Source organism: Eptatretus burgeri, chromosome 10 (genome assembly GCF_056783735.1).
Source record: "Eptatretus burgeri isolate ZD-2024b chromosome 10, Ebu_testis_v1, whole genome shotgun sequence".
Taxonomy (NCBI): domain Eukaryota; kingdom Metazoa; phylum Chordata; class Myxini; order Myxiniformes; family Myxinidae; genus Eptatretus; species Eptatretus burgeri.
Window position 1 is genome coordinate 31,848,878 of NC_140970.1, and position 20,609 is coordinate 31,869,486.

Sequence of the window (20,609 nt, forward strand, 5' to 3'; positions counted from 1 at the left end):
CAAGAGACCCAGCATGTGAACAAGTTGAAATTATTGGAGATTCTAAAACATGTAATCTATTCTTGTAAATCTCGAATTGTAGGTTAAAGCTTGCCACTTGCTTTTTGAAAATATTTATTCCAAAGGGATATGGATGTGGAAAACCAAACATTATAGAGTGGTTTGTGGTTCAAGTCGAGAACTTGCTAAGCTACCGCTTACCTGTGTCCACAAAGCTAAAATACTGCTTACCTGTATCCACAAATTGTATTCATTACCAGATGACCCGTGAACCCGTTGGTTCCTGTTGTGACAGCTCGGTTGATAAAAAAAATCATTTCAACAACAAAAAAAAATAGCTCCAGCGAACTATACCGCTGAGGTTGTTTGCATTGATCAAATAATCCTGAAGAGTACATGACTGAATCGGTTATTTATTTTTTTAAATAATATTTTTCGTTGCCCGATTTGAACCAAACTTGATATTGCGCGTCAATGTGGAAAAAAAAAAAAAAAACGGGGAAAAGAAAGTCAAAGAAATTATTGTGCGTAATCCTCTAAAAACAATTTTATTTATTAATGAACACGGAAGTATTAGATCAAAATGGCGATGTTTATTTTGTGCTTAAAAATAAATCGTTCTTTGTCTATACTAAATGTTTGAGATTTTGAAATAAATAATTTAAAGAAAAAAAAAAAAAGATAGCTCCAGCGAACTATACCGCTGAGGTTTCTTGCATGATCAAATTCTCCCGAAGAGTACTTGACTGAATCGGGAATTGATTTTTTTAAATAATTTTTTTGTTGCCCCATTTGAACGAAACTTGATACTGCACACCGCAGGAGAATGGTGAGTAAGGTAGCCCTAAAATGTTTGCGCTATCATGTACCGTTTTGGCTGCATTTCGGGAACATACATGCATATATACAAGATGAGAGTTTTAGAAATACTAGTGCGTGCCCGTACGTGTGTGGCCGTACGTGAAAAAAATCAAACCGTGTGCCAGAAACAACAACCACACCGTCCGTTCCTTCGCTCTCGCATGGCCGTACGTGCAAAAAAAACGCGTGCCAGAAACAACAACCATACAGGCCGTTCCTTCGCTCTCGCATGCCCATACGTGCAAAAAAAAAACCTTTCAAACAACCACGCAGACCGTTCCTTCGCTCTCGTAAACGACGACTGGATTGGGGCATTGTGTTTATAAATGCGCATAAGAAATCGAGAAATTATTAGAATACAGTAAGTCGTCACTATCCGGAAGTCCGTAGGTTGTAATCCGTAATGGGGAACACTGCTGAGGATCTCTTCCCCAATGGCCACGCCTATGCAGCAACGTGTCCTGTCATTGGTAACTAAATGGCACCCTTTCCCCATCAGCCACGCCTACGCAGCAACGTGTCCTGTCATTGGTTTGGTAAATAAATGGTCATAACTTGGGAACCACTTGTCCGATTAATATCAAACCTTGAAAAGGCACATACTCAGGTCCCCAGCAATATACCTGGCAAGTTTCAATTAGATCGGACCAGTGGTTGTCGAGAAACAGCGGACACACACGCACGCACGCACACACACTGCTGGAATTATAGATAGATATAGATTATAGACAATGGGCATGGCCATTTTTCTATTTAAATTAAAAGGAAGTCCAATAAAATATACAATGTTTCACTTTCATTTCATTTTGGCTTTATTTTGTCCGATGGAGGAGGAGGTGCATGAATTACACGAAGGACAAAATATCAACGGATAATTAATTTGAACTCAAAAGCACAGGATCATAAGTACTGTACGTCTTTAGGCTTCACTGGCAATTTCTAAGCTCGATTATACTCTATATACCGGAGCTCTACAAAAATGTCTGCCGTGATGTCATTGCCAGATCCGACTGTTGCATCAAGTTTTAACATGACACTAACCACCTGAGTCCTCAAACATGACTGATAAATGAAATACACACATTTTATCATGACAAACAAAAGCTGAACCCCCACACCCACTTAATCTCACAATTTTTGTTTCAGAACCCCCTTTGAATAAAAAGTCAAATCCATTTAGTCTCGAACCACTATTTTTCAACAAAACCGTGTATTTTAAGAATTTTTTTTTTTTTGTTCCATGTTTTAAGGGGTGGCAGAATGGCTTAGCTTAGAGGTAGTAAGGACCATATGGTGGCCTCTAAGCCTGCGTTTCTTGAAGCCATGGAGTCGAAGCTGTCTAACTGCGGTTTGAATCCTTTCCCAGTTGTTTAGTTGGTGTCTTTCATGTTTGTTGATGTCTGTCATGGAGTTGACAAAAGAAGATAAAGCTTTTGGGATAGATAAACATCAGAGTAATGAAGAAGATGGCAAGCAGATAGACATGCTGTTGGCAGAGCAGATAAGCACGATGTTAGCATGTGTAACGTCATGCTTATTTGCTCGACCAATGTGAGTGTGTCATTGATGTATTTTAGATCTACCTTTGCAACAACATGATAGCCATTCTTCACAAGAACAACAACCTCACTGGTCCACCCAGACTTCAACTGGTTGTGGACATCCAAAGATTCCCATGCCTTCACGTCTTCCAGGGTGTAAATACTTTCAGAAACGCACAAAATAATTAGCTAAACCTGGATATAACTAATTTGCTCACAAAAAAGAACTCCAGCCATTACACAACGGCTTTGCAAGCCACTTGATAACAGAACGCCCCTGTTTATAGATATACTACGATGAAAAATTCTCAACTTTATTGATTAAATCTGATGTAGGAATGCCACCATTCAGAGTTATGTGGGGAGGGGGGGGGGAGGGAGGGACGATGACTTACCAGAGTTATCAAAACAAAGTGGTTAATGTGTCATAGCCATAAAACATTCACATGTGATGAGCATTCGCGAGCAAATTCGGCTTTACAGAGGCCACCCAGTCTCACATTTAAACCCACCGAACATTTGCGAGAGACTGCTGAATATGTTTCTTTTAATCTAAATGGAGAAAATGCATGATGGTATCCAGAAGTGGGGAAATAAATAATGCTGACCAATTTTTATAGGTTGAAAATGAATATTTGATTTTTTTTTTTTCGTGGGTCTTTTTCTTTCTTTCATTTTGTTGTTGCGGAGCTTAGCTTCGCCTTGGATGAATTGAGATTTCGGAGCGGCACTCGGGTATGCTCCGGCAGCACTACACCCCAGATACTGCATATGTGTAAATGCTAGCAGATTACCCAGTGTCCACCAGGCTGTTGCAAGGGGATTTGTTCCCAATAGAGTGTAGAACATTGAAAGAGTTTGCTTGGAATGCCCTTTGAGAGAATAATAGCAGGGACCCATGGAAATTCCATGTTCTGTAAAATGTAACCAAGTCCTGAACCCCTTTCTTCTTCATGTCCTCAAGCTCCCTCCCAGCCCCAAGTTCTCAAACCCAAGTCTTCAACCCCCTTTCCTAACTGTGTCCCTTCTCTCAAATAAGAGGGTTGCATTAGGTAGGGTGAATGGATGTAGGGATGTGGGATGACATGAGATGGTTTATCACCGGCTCAAAGCCCAGAATGAAGGGTGGAATTGAACAGCGAACAGAAGTGGGGGATTGAATTTGTGCAGTTAAAAGTTGTTTTTTTTGCCATATACCACTTGTGATCTCTTTGATAAACTTTAATTAGCTGTGTTTATCAGAACATCCTTTTCATAATTTATTATTTTATAAAGGTTTTTTGACAGTAAATGATTATTATAGCCTTGAATGCTGAGCTTTTTAAAGCCGATTCCTCAAATGGCAGATACTTGGTTGTGCACTTTCAGGGTGGAAAAATACCGACCCAAATCGCTGGAAGAGCTGATTTCTCATCAAGAGATCCTTCATACAAGTGTGTGCCTCCTTTACTCCCTTTCCTTTGTCTTTGAGATGCATTTGATCTTGACTCGTGAATATTGTGTATATTGTCAGTTCATTCTGTTAGTTCTTAACAAAGTTGCATTGTGTTTGATTGATTAGATAATTACTTGAAACAAGGAACACTGGAATGAGTCGGGCTGTATGTCATTCCTGTTTCAATTTGTAGGAATATCTCATCTCTCAATATGTTAATGACACGAGATCTTCTACTTCCATGTGAACTCGGCTTGATGATTTGATGTCTGCAACTAATTCTGTTTCTGGAGTATGTTTCCCTTCCATCCCTTTCTCTCTTCAAATGGCACCACAGCTAACTCCGCTCCTGAGAAGGCTGAATGCCTCAATTTTGTGTTTGCTTCCAAATCTTGTGTCCCAACCCCTCACTCTTCCCTGTCGTACCCAATTGCTCCTGGACTCTGTATCTTTTGTACCTGAGAAGGTGGAAAAAGTTCTTTCAACTCTTGATTCTGAATCTGCAACTGGACCGGACAGCATCAGCTCACGTGTCCTAAAAACCTGCTTTGCTGCTCTAACACATCCCCTCTCTGCCATTTTCACCCTGTCATTTGAGCTAGGTCACCTTTCATCTGCTTGGAAATCTGCCAACATTACTGCACAACATAAAAAGGTGCAAAAACTTTTCCTGTGAAAGACAGATATATTAGCTCCCTTCCAATCATCAGCAAGATCATGGAATCCATCATCATGGTTGATATGAAATCCTTCCTTTTCTCCAACAACTTCATCTCAGATCAACAATTTCGATTCAGACCAGGTCACTCCACGTTGGACATGCTGCTTCTACTCACCCAACAATAGATGAAGGTCCTCAATGTCGGACATGAGATCAGGGCCATCTCTCTGAACATATCGCATGGCTTTTGATAGTCTGGCATCCTGCCGAACTCTCCAAACTCTCTACCTATGGCAATCAAGGCCAACTCTACACATGGCTTACTGACTTCCTCTACTACTATCATAGCCAACGTGTGGCACTCAACGGAATCCTTTCATCTCCTCTCCCTGTCAAGGCTGGAGTGCCCCAAGGCAGTGTTCTGGTCCCAGTTCTATTCCTATCTTTGACTCTGGAAAATACTCTTGATCTCTTCACTGATTACTCCACCCTCTGCTGTGACATCCCTCATCCTTCAGACAAGCAGGCTGCAGACTCTTCCTTCTTCAGATCTTGACAAAATTACAAGATGGTCAAACACTTGGAATATGTCTTTTAATCTTTCCAAATCTCTCACTCTCACTATCTCTTTCTGAAAGGACCATCTGGCAAACCCTCCTACCTACTTTCTTAACAATCCTCTTGAGAAAGTTCAATCATTCAAACTCCTGGGTCTCACTATCAGCCATGATCTTTTTTGGACAAACCATATTTCAAAGTTGGTCACCAAAGCCAGCCTCTGACTCAGCATCCTCCATTGTACAAAATCCCTCCTTGGCACACCTGAACTCCTGTCCTTGACAAGGCCTTCATCCACAACTTGATGGAGTACTGCTCTCCCCTCTGGGCTGGTTTCCATGCCTCACATCCAGCTCAGCTTGACGCCATGGAAACCAGGGCCTTTCAGGTTATTGGAATCTCCTGTGATTTTACCTCCACCTTTCTGGTCTTGCACCATCTCTTCTTTTCGTGTTTTGCCTGCCCTCCCACCCACCGTCCCTCCTCCCTCCCCTCCCCCCAGGTTTCTGCAAGGCTCACACAGTCCACTATCAAACCCAGAATCACTGCTCACCTCCACTCATATGTGCCTCTTTTTTCCTGCCTGTGGAATTTGTAGCCCCCACCTTAAGGCCTGGCTTTGTTGTGGGCAAAATCTCATTAAGCAAACAAACAAACATCCACATTCTCTTCAATCTCATTTTTCCCGCAAGGTCTTCAAGACAGCTGTTCACTACCATCTCAGATCATCCCCAATCCAAAACCATGATCTTTTCAACCCTCATTAACCCCACCCAAATCCCTCCTTCCAATTTTCCAGTTTCCCCTCCTTGAAGTTTCCTTCTCCATGGATGTGTGTTTTGCATCTTGTTTTTGGCTGTTATGTCCTGATCCGTCAGTGTACCAGGTCTTCCACGAGCTTCGACTATATATGTATTGTTGCTGGCCCAGGTTTGCGGTGGTACTTAGAGGGTGTGGGTATCCCTGGTTCTCCCCAGACTCACCAGGAAGCGAGGCCGTCACATACGAATAAGTCCATGTTGTGGCGGGTCGCTAATCAACCGTGAACGCCAACAATTTAACCACGTGATGCAGTGTACTCCATCTGACTACCGTTTAACTGGGATGCATGCAGTTGTCTTCTCGGGGAATCGCGCCCTCTGTGGTTGTGCTTTTTATCTTTATTGGATCTTGATGAAGGCGGCCATGCTTATTGCTAGCACAATGCTGTACTGATGTGAGAGCCAATCCGTTGGGGAATTATAATCTCCCGGCTAATCTACGTAAGGACATTGCTGGACCAATGGAAGAAAGGACAACCACGGGCAGATTGAAAATATTATTCAACAAGAATAATTTATTTGCAATAAACAATGTGGGGTACGGGAAAGGAGGGAAGGGAACTCAAGGGCTTTAATGGAGTCAAAGGGAAAGCAGGGCAGGAAAAGGGAAGTACAATAAAAGGCAATAAAGGTGTGAATTTTCAAAAAAAGAAAATACACAAGTCACAGATTTAACCTGTTCCGTACCAGCCGGATAATATGACATGGTACCCATCAGACCACACATATGGGGAGACAATTGGGCAGGGTAGCCTCAGCCAACCATACATGGAATCATGGCCCTTTGGAGCTTGATAGTACCATGCTTCCCCATTCGGCACACAAAATTACTGTGCTTCCCCATTGTCTCGGGTTGCTCACTTGCATTTTTTTGTTCATTTATTTATTTTTATTTATTTATATTTTCATTTACGGATGCTTTCTGATGGTTCTATGACACCCCACCCCCCCCCCCCCCCGGTGTGTCAGCTTCAATGTGCATTAGCACACAAAATTTCAGCTTTCTACATCACCCGGAACCCCCCGATATTTTATGTCAGTGAGTGAGTGAGTCCGTCAGTCATTCATTCATTCATTCAGTGGTAAAGGCCCTGTTACACCTTGACGTTTTAGCCAGCGTATGGCAAGGTATCAAAATGTATGTAAAACGCTGGCGTACGCTGAACTATTGATGTTTACCTTCGCAAACTTTGTTGCGAAGGTTATGTTTTGATCGCTGTATATTTATTTATTTATTTGTGAATATGTGTGCTTGTTTGTTATTCGCATAACTCCAAAAGTATTGAACTGAATCGCAGCAAATTTGGTGGGATGATTGGTTATTATCCGAGGACCATTTGATTAGATTTTGGGAGCGATCGAGTCAAAGGTCAAGGTCATGAAAAGGTCAAAATCGTCTTTTTACTATAGCGCGGTCAATTTGTATCCAATTTGCATGCAACTAATGCCAAAATGTTCAGAATTCAATGCCCCATCTTGTGATATGTGACATGACACAATGACGTAATAACCCATATTAGCAGTTGGGAGTCAAAGGTCGGGGGGGTCACGACATTGCAAAATGTGCGGTTTTAGTCATAACATGGTCAATTCTTATCCAATTTGCATGAAACCAACACCAAAATGTTGACTGTTCTGTTCCCCACACTCTAATACCAATTACAAAATTAAGAGTACAAAGGTCAAGGTCATGAAAAGGTCAAAATCGTCATTTTGCCATAGTGCGGTCGATTTTTATCCAATTTGCATGCAACCAATGCCAAAATGTTGTGAATTGAATACCCAATCTTGTGAAGTACGATATGACACAGGAAATTTAATGTTTTTAAGCCTTCATAACACATATGAGATGGCAGATGTGGTATGGGATTAAATACCCTCACAATCAACGGTTTCTGGGGGGGGGGGGCAAAATGTAGCGTTGGCGAAGGTATGCGCTCTACTGAGTGCCCGTTCTAGTTTTTTTTTCCAGTTTTGGACTTATTCATAACGAGTTGGACGTATGCATAACGTATTAGTAACGTACACAGAACGTTTCGATAACATATAGATAACTTATATCAACGAATGCTGAGCGTGTTGTCGGCGTTCATAACCGATGCCCAACGATAGTCTAACTTATGCGTAGCGCGGCAGCGTATCGCCGACGATCACGTGGCGTAGCCTATTAATAGGCTGCCGCTCGACGATTCAAATCATAACCGCACTAGATATCGAAGTGTCAAGCCACTGTCACACCTTGACGTTTTAGCCAGCGTATGCCGACGTATGAAAAATTTGCCGAATATGCTGGCACACATCGAATACGATATGGGTAAGTTTTGTATACGTTAAGAGCACGCTGAAGCATGCTGGCATACGTCTTAGTACGCTGAGTACGTCGACAAATTTTCAGCATGTTGAAAATTTTTCGACGTATGACGCATACGTTCTGCATACACTGGCCATAAGTTGTTGGCACGTTACGCGATCGTTGACACACGTCGACACACGTTACTTGTAAGTTACTCATAAGTCGAAACACGTCGAGGTAATGTTTAGCGTACCCAAAACTTATTTCTAACGTAACGTATGTAATGTAATGTAACGTATGTAATGTAACGTATGTAATGTATCTCCAATGCATATTGACGTATGTAGATGTATTTGACGTCTTCCGGACGATCACAGAACTTACTGAACGTGTTACTAACTTACAGCTACCGTATAATGGCGTATTGGCAGCGTTTAGGGGAATTGGTATATAAAAATGGGGTTCACACAGGAAGAATGGGGTCAGTGTTCCAGATTCCATGTTTTTTTTTTTGTTTTTTTTCTTCGGCATGAGGGTGGTGATGACACTTCGATTTCTAGTGTGATTATGATTTAAATCGTTGAGCGGCAGCCTATTAATTATATTGTATTATAACCGCACTAGAAATCGAAGTGTCAACATCGCCGTCATGTCAAAGAAAAAAAAAAAACAATGGAGTCTGGAACACTGACGCTAAACATTACCTCGACGTGTTTCGACTTATGAGTAACTTACAGGTAACGTGTGTCAACGATCGCGTAACGTGCCTGCAACTTATGGCCAGCTTATGCAGAACGTGTGAGTCATACGCTGGCATACGTCGAAAAATTTCAAGCATGTTAAAATTTGTCGACTGCGACGTATGCTAGCGTACTACGACATATGCCAGCATACTACGACGTATGCCAGCGTGCTCTTAACGTATGCAAAACTTACCCATAACGTATTTGACGTGTGCCAGCGTTTTAGACAAATTTTTCATTCGTCGGCATACGCTGGCTTAATCGTCAAGGCGTGACAGCCCCTTTAGAAAGAGCTTTATTCATTATAATATAATATATCGATACATCAATAAATACATCGATTGGAACCATACTCTGTGCAGAGCGTTGGTGCTGCCTAAGCAGTCCCCTTGACTATTGGGCACAATCCTGGACGGATCGCCATTCCGACACAGGATACCAGCAAGTTGGTACTCATTTTGCCGACCTCGGAAAGATGAGAGGCATAGTCAACCCGACGTGTTATTAATTCAACATCCGAGTGGAAATTGAACTCGGGTTCCTAGGATCCCAAGCACACCACCCTAACCATTAAGCCTACACCTGGTGCGTGCAAGGAACATGCGATCACTTTTTGAAAGAAATAAACTGTAAATGATGATTGGTAATATTCTTGAATGTTTTTATTTGTTGTTTTGTTTATTAAAAAGCTTTACTGAAAATTAATTTGTATTTTAATTTCGACTGTAACAACAACGATTTATTCGCGGAATTATTTAATTCAAAGGTAATTTACTTGCTAGAAGGTAAACGTGCAAAAAACGAGTCAAATAGGGCGAAAATAGGGGTGTTTTCATATGTTAGGTCAACATTGAGTCAGTTTGAACGCTGATTTTCTTGAATCCCAATTTAGCGTGACCCCGCTTTTTTTTGCGGACATTTTATGAATTTAATTTATGGACCTCAACGATCGTGTTATAACAGGGCCACTGTGTGTGTGTGTGTGTGTGTGTGTGTGTGTGTGTGTGTGTGTGTGTGTGTGTGTGTGTGTGTGTGTGTGTGTGTGTGTGTGTGTGTGTGTATACACTAGCGATACCTGTGCACATGCACGGGATAGCAGTACAACATAGCTGGCAGCAGACGACAGACCATGCACGGGATAGCAGTACAACATAGCTGGCAGCAGACGACAGACCATACACGGAGAATGACAAAAATACGCATTGTGCAAAATGAAAGTGGTACTATGGAACGCCAAGACTTCCCAAACATTGTCGGCATGTCCGCTAAGTGCCACAGCAATTTCATAGGGATCGTGTGACGGCAAGCCGAGTTTTTATTGTGCAAGCTTGGTAATATATATATATATATATATATATATATATATATATATATATATATATATATATATATATATATATATATATATATATACACATACATATTAGAATCTAACACACTCCCACCTTCATCGTTTTGTCGAGTTTATTTGCACCACGACTGTTTTGGTATTTTTAAATATTCCTATTTCATCACTTCATTTGAATTTCTCACTTTGTATCTTCTCTTTCTGTTATCTTTCCCACACTCCTCAATCTCATCTGTCGCAGTTAAGAAGTTCTTGTCAAGAGGCCAGCTTCCTCACCTCCTGCTTTATGGACCTCCAGGCACAGGAAAAACGTCCACCATTCTGGCAACTGCCAGACAGTTGTATGGAGAAAAAGAGCTCCATTCGATGTTGCTCGAGGTTTGGTGGATAGAGATGGAGTTCGCGTACAAAAAGTTTGAGTGTTGGGGGGAAGTGGTGGGGGGGGTCAGAGAGAGACAGACAGACAGACAGACGGACAGTGTTGAAAGTTGTCTCTCGCCTTTATCAAATGGAACACAAGGGATGTACTATCGTGGCCAAAAATATTGGTGGCACCCTTGCACTTTTTTCAAATAATGCACCATTTCTTCCAGAGAGTAGTTGAAATTAAAATCTTTTGGTATCCACAAATGTATTTCTTTGGTTTGCAGTGGAATAAAACAAAAAGTTCTGAAAAAATTACTAAATCTTGGCTTATTCCACACAGAAATCCTAAAATGGCCTGGACAATATTATTGGCACTTCTTAGAAGTTGTTAGAAGTAATTAAATTTAAAGCAGGTGATTCTCTTTTACTTTGGAAGTGAACTCACCTGTGATGAGTTGCAGGTGCCTGCAATATAAAAATATACCATCAGAGATGGGGAATCCCCTGCCATTGAATGAAAAAGGTCATACATATTCCAGATAATGAGGGAGGTGAATTGGAAACAAGACACCATTTGGTCATCATCTCGAAAAAGTTCCCCAGGGGTGAGGAACGTAGTAACCAAAAATAATTGAAATCAGATAAGCGTTTTTCCATTTATTCCAAAAAACATTTTTTTCAAGATGGCCGCCCCAGTCGGCCATCTTGGATCCGGCCACACCCAAAATCAATAGGGTTCTTCATTTTCACGTGGTACATGTGTGACCCAAATTTCAAATCAATAGGGCGAAAAAACATTTTTTTCAAGATGGCCGCCCCAGTCGGCCATCTTTGATCTGGCCAGGCCCAAAATCAATAGGGTTCTTCCTTTTCAGGTGGTACATGTTTGACCCAAATTTCAAATCGATATGGCGAAAAAACATTTTTTTCAAGATGGCCGCCCCAGTCGGCCATCTTGGATCTGGCCACGCCCAAAATCAATAGGGTTCTTCCTTTTCAGGTGGTACATGTGTGATCCAAATTTCAAATAGATATGGCGAACAGTTTATGAGTTATCGCACTCACAGCTAATATGGAATAGGCAAAGCCTTGAGGCGAACGTAGAATTATTCTTACATTCGCTTCTGACTTTACATAAGACTTGTTCACAACTGTATACTTGCCAACTATACCATGGTACATGTAAGCGCCGCACAGCTGATGATTTTGACGCAATTTCCGGTTACTTCGGCCTGGATTCGGGATCAGCGATCAAATAATGTAAATCACGATTTAAAAATGTTTTTTGATGATGCGGGAGATATCTTTATTAAAATTAACTTTGGGAAAAAATAATTGAATAAATAAACGATCACTTCTGGTCAAGAATAAAATAAATTAAAAGTTCCGGAAAGAGTTTCAAAATCACTCCCGGTAATGTTAAATACAAAATAAACACTTCCTGTCATGAAAAAAATCACTTTCGGAAGTATAAAATTAACTTTGGGAATAAAATAATTGAATAAATAAATAAACGCTTCCGGTCATGATCTCCCAGCATGCATCATTCCCCATGACAAAAAACGGAAACAAAAAAAAACGGAAGCAAAATGGTCATAGCCAACGACACAGATTCACAATTGCCAGGGTATTGTGTTGTTTTTGTGGTTTCCTATTCTCTCATGTGCACGCGTTAAGTAATATTCACAAGATAGAAATAAAACCCAATCGTATTTATACACCGCACAGCGTTTAACAACAACGGGAAGCAAAAGGTCATAGCTAACGACACGGATTCCAAATAGCCAGGGGTATTGTGTTGTTGTTGTTGGTTCCTATTCTCTCACGTGCATGTGTTAAGTATGAAGCTCACTGCGTTCGCTATAAATGTTGATGCCCAGCCAGCCAGCCGGACAGACGGACCGCCCCAGTCGGCCATCTTGGATCCGGCCACGCCCAAAATCAATAGGGTTCTTCCTTTTCAGGTGGTACATGTGTGACCCAAATTTCAAATCGATATGGCGAACAGTTTATGTATGAGTTATCGCACTCGCAGCTATAAATGTTGCCGCCGCCCCAGTTGGCCATCTTGGATCCGGCCACACCCAAAATCAATAGGGTTCTTCCTTTTGAGGTGGTACATGTGTGACCCAAATTTCAAATCGATATGGCGAACAGTTTATGAGTTATCGCACTCGCAGCTATAAATGTTGACGCCCAGCCAGCAGGACGGACAGCCGGACGGACGACCCGGGTGATAACAATATCCCCCTTCCGCCACGTGGCGGGGGATAAAAATCACTCATTCAACCAGTTTGAAGAGAGAAAAGGAGTCATTTTGCTGTTTTGTGTCACTGTGTGCACCACATTGAGCATGGAGAAAAGAAAGAAAACCAGAGAATTGTCTGAGGATGTCAGACACAAGATTGTAGCCAAGCATGGACAATCTCAAGGCAACAAGTCCTCCAGAGACCTTGATGTTCCCATGTCCACAGTGCACAATGTTATCAGGAATTTTACGGCCAATGGCGCTGTAGCCAACCTCCCTGGACGTGGCTGCCAGAGAAAGCTTGATCGAAGATTGCAGTGAAGGATTGTTTGAATGGAGGAGAAAGTACCTCGATCAACTGCCAAACAGATTCAAGCTCACCTTCAAATACAAAGTACGACAGTTTCAACTCGCACCATCCGTCACCAACTCAATGAAAGGGGGTTCGATGGTAGAAGACTCAGGGTGACCCCCTGCTATGCTGAGAGAGATATACATAAGAAAGCCTGACTGGAGTTTGCCAAAACACACCTGAACAAGACAAAATCATTCTGGGAGAATGTCCTGTGGACAGCTGAGACTAAATTGGAGCTTTTTGGTAAAGCACATCATCTCTGTTTACAGAAAACAAAATGAAGCCTTCAAAGAAAAGAACACCTTCCCTACAGTCAAACATGGAGGAGGTTCAGCGATGTTTTGGGGTTGCTGTACTGCCTCTGGCACTGGGTGCTGTGAATGTTTGCATGGCATCATGAAATCAGGAGATTACCAAGGCATTTTGGAGCCAAATGTTCAACCCAGTGTCAGAAGGCTGGGTCTCCGTTGAAGGTCATGGGATTTGCAGCAGGACAATGACCCCAAACTCACTTCAACAAGGACAATGTGTCCAAGAGTCACGTCATAAAGGTTTTGTCTTCACCAGAAGAAGAAGAAGAAGAAGAACAACAACAACAACAACGCGGAGCTCTCTTTGAGCCAGCGTTCGCAACGCGACGCGGCTAAAAGGCACCCAGGATTAGTTCAAGACAAAACGCTGTATTGTTCTGAAGTGATCATCAATGAGTCCAGATCTAAATCCTGTTGAACACCTGTTGGGAGATCTGAAAACAGCAGTTGGGAGAAGGCACCCTTCAAATCTGGGAGAACTGCAGCACTTTGCACAAGAAGAGTGGGCCACACTGCCAGTGGAGTGGTGTAGGAAGCTCATTCATGCCTACAGGAAGCACTTGACTGCAGTTATTTCATCCAAAGGCTGTGATACCAAATATTAAGTCTCGGGTGTCAATATTTTTGTCAATGTCACTTCTATTTATTGTCTGATTTAATAGAATATATTAAGTTCTGCAATATTAACAGTGAAATAGAGAATTGTGGAGACCAAATACTTTTGTCAATTTCAACTTATTTTTCGAGAAAATTGTGAGTTATTTGAAAAAAGTGCAAGGGTGCCAATATTTTGGGCTCTGACAATAATTGACCAGCAGACACATTTTAGAAGTTGTGGAAGTTTTCAGAGTTTTAACGAGTTTGCCTTGGGCTTCAGTACATGCTTCGAGGAGAGGCTTTTGAGTTTTTATAATGGTGCCTTTAATCCCAAATGCTTTACATAAGTGTGTGTGTCTCACAGTTGAATGCCTCGGACGAACGTGGGATTGAGACTGTGAGGGGCCCGATCTTGAGTTTTGCCTCCACACGTACAATATTCAGGTGGAACTTTGCCACAATTTTGACTTTTGGAATGTGACACTGTTTTGGTGATGAGTTATTAAAATAAAATCAGTGGTACAAGATGTTGGATATAACAAAGTCACTGATGGTTTTTTTTGTTTGTTTTTTTTTCATTGTTTTTCACATTCTTGTGGTAACAAAGGGTGCTGTGATGTGTCTCATGGATGATAACCACAAACTTCTCATTGGGTTGGATTACATTTATGATTCGCTGCAAATTTATGACATACTAGTAATAGGCAACCATCCTTGACCATGTAGTCATGTAGTGGAACGTCGGCCAATGCCCTCCCTTTCTTTTTTCCTTCCGCCCTCACATTTTTCACTTTTATATGCTCTTAAATTCGTTTTCTCCGCAAGCGCTTGAGCAATTGACACAAAACCTTTCAACATAAGAGCACCTACCCATGGAGATTTTTTTTTAAAACCAAAGACACATGATTATTGGATGGAAAATGTGACCGGCATTGCATAAAGTCTGTTTTTGTTGGCGTGGGTTGCAGGGTGTTTTCACGTATCAGGAATAACCGACCTCACTTTGCTCGGCCTTGGTAAAATTATATATCATATTATAAATTTTAATGTCTGAGGCAGTAAAAAAGTATGAAGGAACGCAGGACAATCAAGTGTTTTGATAAAGGACAAATGCAAGCGTTGAGCAGAAAGTCCACGGCCTAATGGAAAAAGTAAACTCTGAGGATGACTGTCCAGTTAAATGATTAAAATATGTTGTGAAAGAGCTTGGTAGAAATCCCTTTATTCATGTGTGTCATGGAGTTTTTATTTTGGGAGACAAACGTTTTTACCAGTCATAGCGACCGTTTGACGTGCATACCAACGTGACGCCTCCACACCCTCCCTCAAGGCGTCGGAACTTTTTGACTTCAAAGATTTATTGGCACACTTCTTTCCGTTCAAATTATCCAGTTGTTCGTGTTTGCCCCTTTGCTTGCAAGTCTCATTGAGCACAACTATTGTGTTTTGAGACAAATTCAATAAGTAACGGAATGCACATAAATTGTACGTTGTATTGAGGTTTGAAATGCAACTTTCTTGTACACAACCAGTCAACGCTGGATTAACTACTCTTGTGTAGGAATTTGAGCTGATAGCTTGCAGTGCATTGTTACCCATGTTTGTCATGTGAATGAAACCATTGTGCCTTTTGGCGTTGCCTCGATAACGCACAAAGCAACCGTGTCTACCCCTCTTCATGGCTTTTGTCCAACACTAAGCGATAATATTTGCACGCGCTGCGTTTGCACCTTCCTTTTTCTTGCCATCAACGACGAAAGCTCTTCTTCATTTACTTCTTATTTGCCCTTCCTTCCATCAAATTGTTCGATGAAATCATCTCGAAAGTTGAGCCCAACATATTTGACTGAGATCCGTCTCATTTGGCTAAAATGAGATGTGATGCATTGGGCAGTACTCTGGAGTGACCATTATTCTACCGTTTCGTTTAAAGAAATAAATATTTATGATGTCTCATGCTCACACTCGTGGGCTTGCTTATACATTAGGATACTGGACTTGTTTATTTATTTTTTACACACGACTCTCACACTTGTGAACAGTAAAATGCAAAATTATTTCCTGCCCACATGATTCTCATATGTTGAACGATTAAATTCATGAACTATGTGCGCACAAAAACGTGACAACCTCATAGCAGAAAATGTAAAAGTAGATCCAATTCAGTGTTTTGTCAGAAAATGACAAACACTCAGAAAGATCAACTGTTTGAGCCAAAGTGGACCTTGCCAAACCGCAATGTACATGGCAGAAGATCGATTGATCCCGTTTATATTGATTCCCTGTCCTTAACCTCATGATGCGTCTAGTCTGTTGGTTTACCTCCACCTCGACTTTGGCTTCCTTTTTCTTCAGCAATTGTACAATGGCATTCAACATGGAATGGTTCACCTTACGATGTGGAGGGTGTTTAGTGGTGGAAATTCTGCCATTATGTACGCAATGTGTGTGGATGGCCTCTTCTAATCTGCTCATGGATTTCATCAGGGCACTTGCATACATATTGTTGGTCATTGTAATGCTGTCAACTTTGCCTCATGTCTCAATAAGTCTCTTAACGGCTTTTCAATGCTTTGCTTTTCCTTTAAAATCCCTCCTCTTCATATCATTCCTCCTTTTATTTGCCATTTCCTTAGGAAGGGTTTCAAACTTGTTATATTGGATGAAGCAGATGCCATGACGAACGATGCACAAAATGCACTACGTAGAGGTAACAAGCCCCACTATCCCTTGAACCTGCTCAGCATTCCATATGCTTTCACACTATCAAGAGAATGTGCATTTTCGTTCTCTTTGCAGTCATGGAACGTTTTACCGAAAACACTCGCTTCTGTCTGGTCTGTAACTACCTGTCGCGTATCATACCGGCACTGCAGTCTCGTTGCACAAGATTTCGCTTCGGCCCTTTGTCCACCAGCCTAATGGAGCCGAGACTGTGGCACATTTCCACACAGGAGGGGTGAGCTACCACCGGAGTTCTGGTGCTTCAACAATGTTGGGGTTGGGGGGGGGGAGTCGAATTTGTGATCAAGCTTGATAATGAAAGGATGTCTTTATGTGTACGGGAATGCTTGTGCTGTTTTAGGGTGAAAGTCGAGAAGAATGGAATGACTGCTGTGGTAGCTTTATCGAGTGGAGACATGAGGAGGGCTGTCAACATATTGCAGGTGATCATACGATGACCTTTTCAAATTTTCGTTTGCTCTCCTTTACTGTTATCTTGATACTTTGCCTTGGCTACAACATCCCCACTTTTTTTTTTTTTGCCCAATTCATCTCGCCCCTCTCTTCCATTTGTCTTTCCTTCTGCTGACCAGAGCACTCACTTGAGCTTTGGGCATGTGACTGAAGAGAATGTTTACCTATGCACAGGACAACCTCCACCTGCAGACATTGCCAATTGTCTGGATTGGTTGCTCAACAAAGATTTCGCTTCTGCTTTTGCATGTAAGGGAAATTTTATATCTGTGTGAAATGGTAAGGGAAAATCAAGAAACATCACCGACGACTTGGATGAAATGTATGAGGGGTATGGAGGGGAGCTTTTATGTTTTATTGTTTTATATTTCCATAATATTTTGGAGGTTTTTCAAGAGCAGCATTTCACATAGTGTGTACCAACACGCATATTGCAAGAAGGCTTCCCGCTTGGTAGAGATCTCTACAGTCATTTAGGCTTTCAAAACACAGCGTCTCCGAACACTGGCTGTCCGTGTTCTCAAATAAATAGATAGAAACGGGACAGCTGCTGTAAAGATGTACATGAGGACAAAATGAGTTTGTGTCAGACACCATCTCGCCCTGAAATTATTTCCTGCCCTGAAGAATTCTTAGGCATTGCTACGGGGACAAGAAAATAGGTTGAAGATCGATGATTGGCAATTCATCATCTTTATATTTGGCTGATGTAGTTCTACGTGCTCATATAAATAACTGTAAGATGTGATCATCCAGCTGGGCGAGGAAACTAAGAGTCGGACTCAAAATGAAAGAAAAGACATAAGCTTGCGGAGGAGGGAGGAGTGTGAGTGCCTGACCACACAGCCCCTGGTCCATTTGGCAAAATAGATCCAGATTGAACAGACAAAGCAAAGTGAAGTTATGAGGGTATTTGTGAATATTGGCATTATTATGAAGAGTAAGAGGCTTATAAGAGGAACATATTCCACCATTATGTCATGCCAGCAATGCTAAATGGATTTGACATCAGGAATTTAGCAAAACCTCTTCACCATCAGTTATAAGTTGTCCAAAGGGACATGGAAAGATGACATGGCAGGACAAGAGGGGAAACTCGTGCATCAGATCTCAGACAAAAGTGGGAGACACTGTCCAGGTATTAAATAAAGCATAGTGAATTGAAATGGGGAAGTCTGTCCTGGATGTCGGATACACGTGCATTCCACAGCCACCATGTATATAGGATGATCGATGATAAAAAGTTTTCTTTCTCCATCTTCATCTAGTGCTGTTGGAGCTGCAGACACTGAAAGGATTTGCTATTCAAGATGTTCTTACAGGCCTTCACAGTCTTCTGCACCGCGGTAAGTAAAATGCAGTGGATTTGAATGGCCCGGGGGGTTGGGGGGGGGGAGGGGGAGAGATGCTGTGCGCCTGGTAAAACTTTCAATCGGTCATTAATATTTTTCTTTTCACACCTGTACTCTGTTCTCTAGTTGAACTGCCGATGTCCGTGCGGTGCCAGCTGCTTCGAAAAATGGCTGACGTGGAGTGAGTTTAGTTTGTTCCTTCAAATGATGTAGAGAGAGAGGGAGGGAGAGACTGGGGAGTGGATACGGGGCCCAAGCGTCATGATTAATATTTCATTTTTATTCATTGCTCACCGATTAGAGCAGTGGATTTAGCCAACAATGTTGTTATTGAATTTCCCACCATGTTTTGCCCCTTTTTCACGATTCACATCTTTGTGCAGGTTCCGTTTGGCTGGTGGTACATGTGAACGTGTACAGTTGTCCAGTCTAGTAGCTGCTTTTCAGGTGGCCAGAGAAACAGTTGCTTCTGCCTGATTTTGTACTCAAAGGCAATGTCCTCCAAACCCCCACCTCCATTGCAATCTTCAAGGTCAACTTGATTGGAGAGACGTTTAAGATAACTTGCTCCCATGGAGGCGTTCGGCATGTCTCGACCGTTTTTCCTATGAACTCTTTTAGTCTCGGTGATGCTTTAATAATTTGGTCATTTGGGGTGTTTTGAAGTTGATCAGCAAGTTTGTGGCCTCACATTGAAACAAAATGTAAATAGTGATTGTTCATTTAAATGAAAAGTTTAATAACCATCTATATTCTAAACTCTTCACTCTCTCCCCCATCCCAAATTACCCTCTTATTTCTTGTCCCTCCATTACCATTGCTTTCATTGCTTCCATTCCTCCTTCCCATTTTCTCCCCTGTCCGCAATCCCCTTTCCTTTTCTTTACCATTTTATTGGCTCTATTTTCAGGTTGTTGATTTTCGAATCACACCTCGTACATCACCCATTCAGAAGCTGCAGTGGGTGTTGAAACTTATGAAAACAACTTTCTTGTTCCAAAACAAGAACCAATATAGCACTATAATTTGGTGAATGAAATGGTTGTTTGCTTTGAATTTCTAATTCTCACTCTTCACTTCCATAATTAAATGGTTTAATCATGGAGAAGCCGTTTGTCCCATCAGGTCTTCATCATGTCCCAGAATAGGTATTCGCCATTAGCTAGTCATCATCCTCTCTGGCTTCCAGAGTGTGGGTTCTGATGAAACTTCCTCTGGCTCAGAACTGATTTTGACAAACTGTCTGTCAATCACAGAGTGATGTCGCTTAGGGCAAGAATTTGGAATTTTGCCAGAGTACTGGCACACAACTGCCTCGTCTTTTCAAAAGGTAACTTGGGATCTTTAAAGCCCACCAGCGAATGCTAGCACATGGGACACCTGATTCAATGTCCCTGCAAAAGGCAGCACACTCTATGTAATGCCCTGCCCATGAAGCACCATTACAGTTTAAAGTCGAGCGGGAATCTAACCCGGCCCAGACGCCCTCGAAGGTGAGTGCATTATCTCTCATATCCTGTACCCTTCCAGGTATCCTTGTAATATATTTATATAATCTGTTTATTGTTGTGCTTGTATGGTAGAAGGATGCATGACCACTTGCATAATAAACAATCTGATTTTGTACATTGCTTTGAGTATAAGGTCACAAACTAATACAAAAGACCAAAAATAAATGTTTCTTACTCCAACAATACAACTACAATGTTCTCAGCAGCCTATCCTGAATGTGAATAATGATTTGGTGAAGCCAGATGAGACATATTGGAGACCACTTGAAGTAGTAGTAGTAGTAGTAGTTGGAGCCAATTTTCTGGTGATTATGATGCAATTGGTTAAAAATTTCCTGAATAACAAATAATTATCTTGTGCAGACAGCTGAGCCAAATTAAATGAAAGTTAAACTTTATACCATGTGGGG

At 41.6% G+C, this 20,609-nt stretch overlaps 1 protein-coding gene across 2 annotated transcripts in view; it reads left to right on the plus strand.

Moving 5' to 3' along the window:
• Window positions 1–20,314, plus strand: part of RFC5 (replication factor C subunit 5) — a 20,986-nt gene extending 672 nt beyond the window's left edge. Inside the window, exons 2-11 of one of the 2 annotated variants that reach the window (XM_085897758.1) lie at window positions 3,771–3,835; window positions 10,503–10,639; window positions 14,503–14,582; window positions 16,775–16,848; window positions 16,938–17,097; window positions 17,224–17,305; window positions 17,456–17,585; window positions 18,605–18,682; window positions 18,815–18,869; window positions 19,072–20,314. In XM_085897758.1, coding sequence (XP_085753884.1) covers window positions 3,771–3,835; window positions 10,503–10,639; window positions 14,503–14,582; window positions 16,775–16,848; window positions 16,938–17,097; window positions 17,224–17,305; window positions 17,456–17,585; window positions 18,605–18,682; window positions 18,815–18,869; window positions 19,072–19,165 — 955 coding nt within the window. In that variant the 3' untranslated portion in view covers window positions 19,166–20,314. The remainder of the gene's footprint in view (window positions 1–3,770; window positions 3,836–10,502; window positions 10,640–14,502; window positions 14,583–16,774; window positions 16,849–16,937; window positions 17,098–17,223; window positions 17,306–17,455; window positions 17,586–18,604; window positions 18,683–18,814; window positions 18,870–19,071) is intronic. The other variant, XM_085897759.1, reaches the window with a different exon arrangement.
• Window positions 20,315–20,609: the final 295 nt, after the last annotated feature.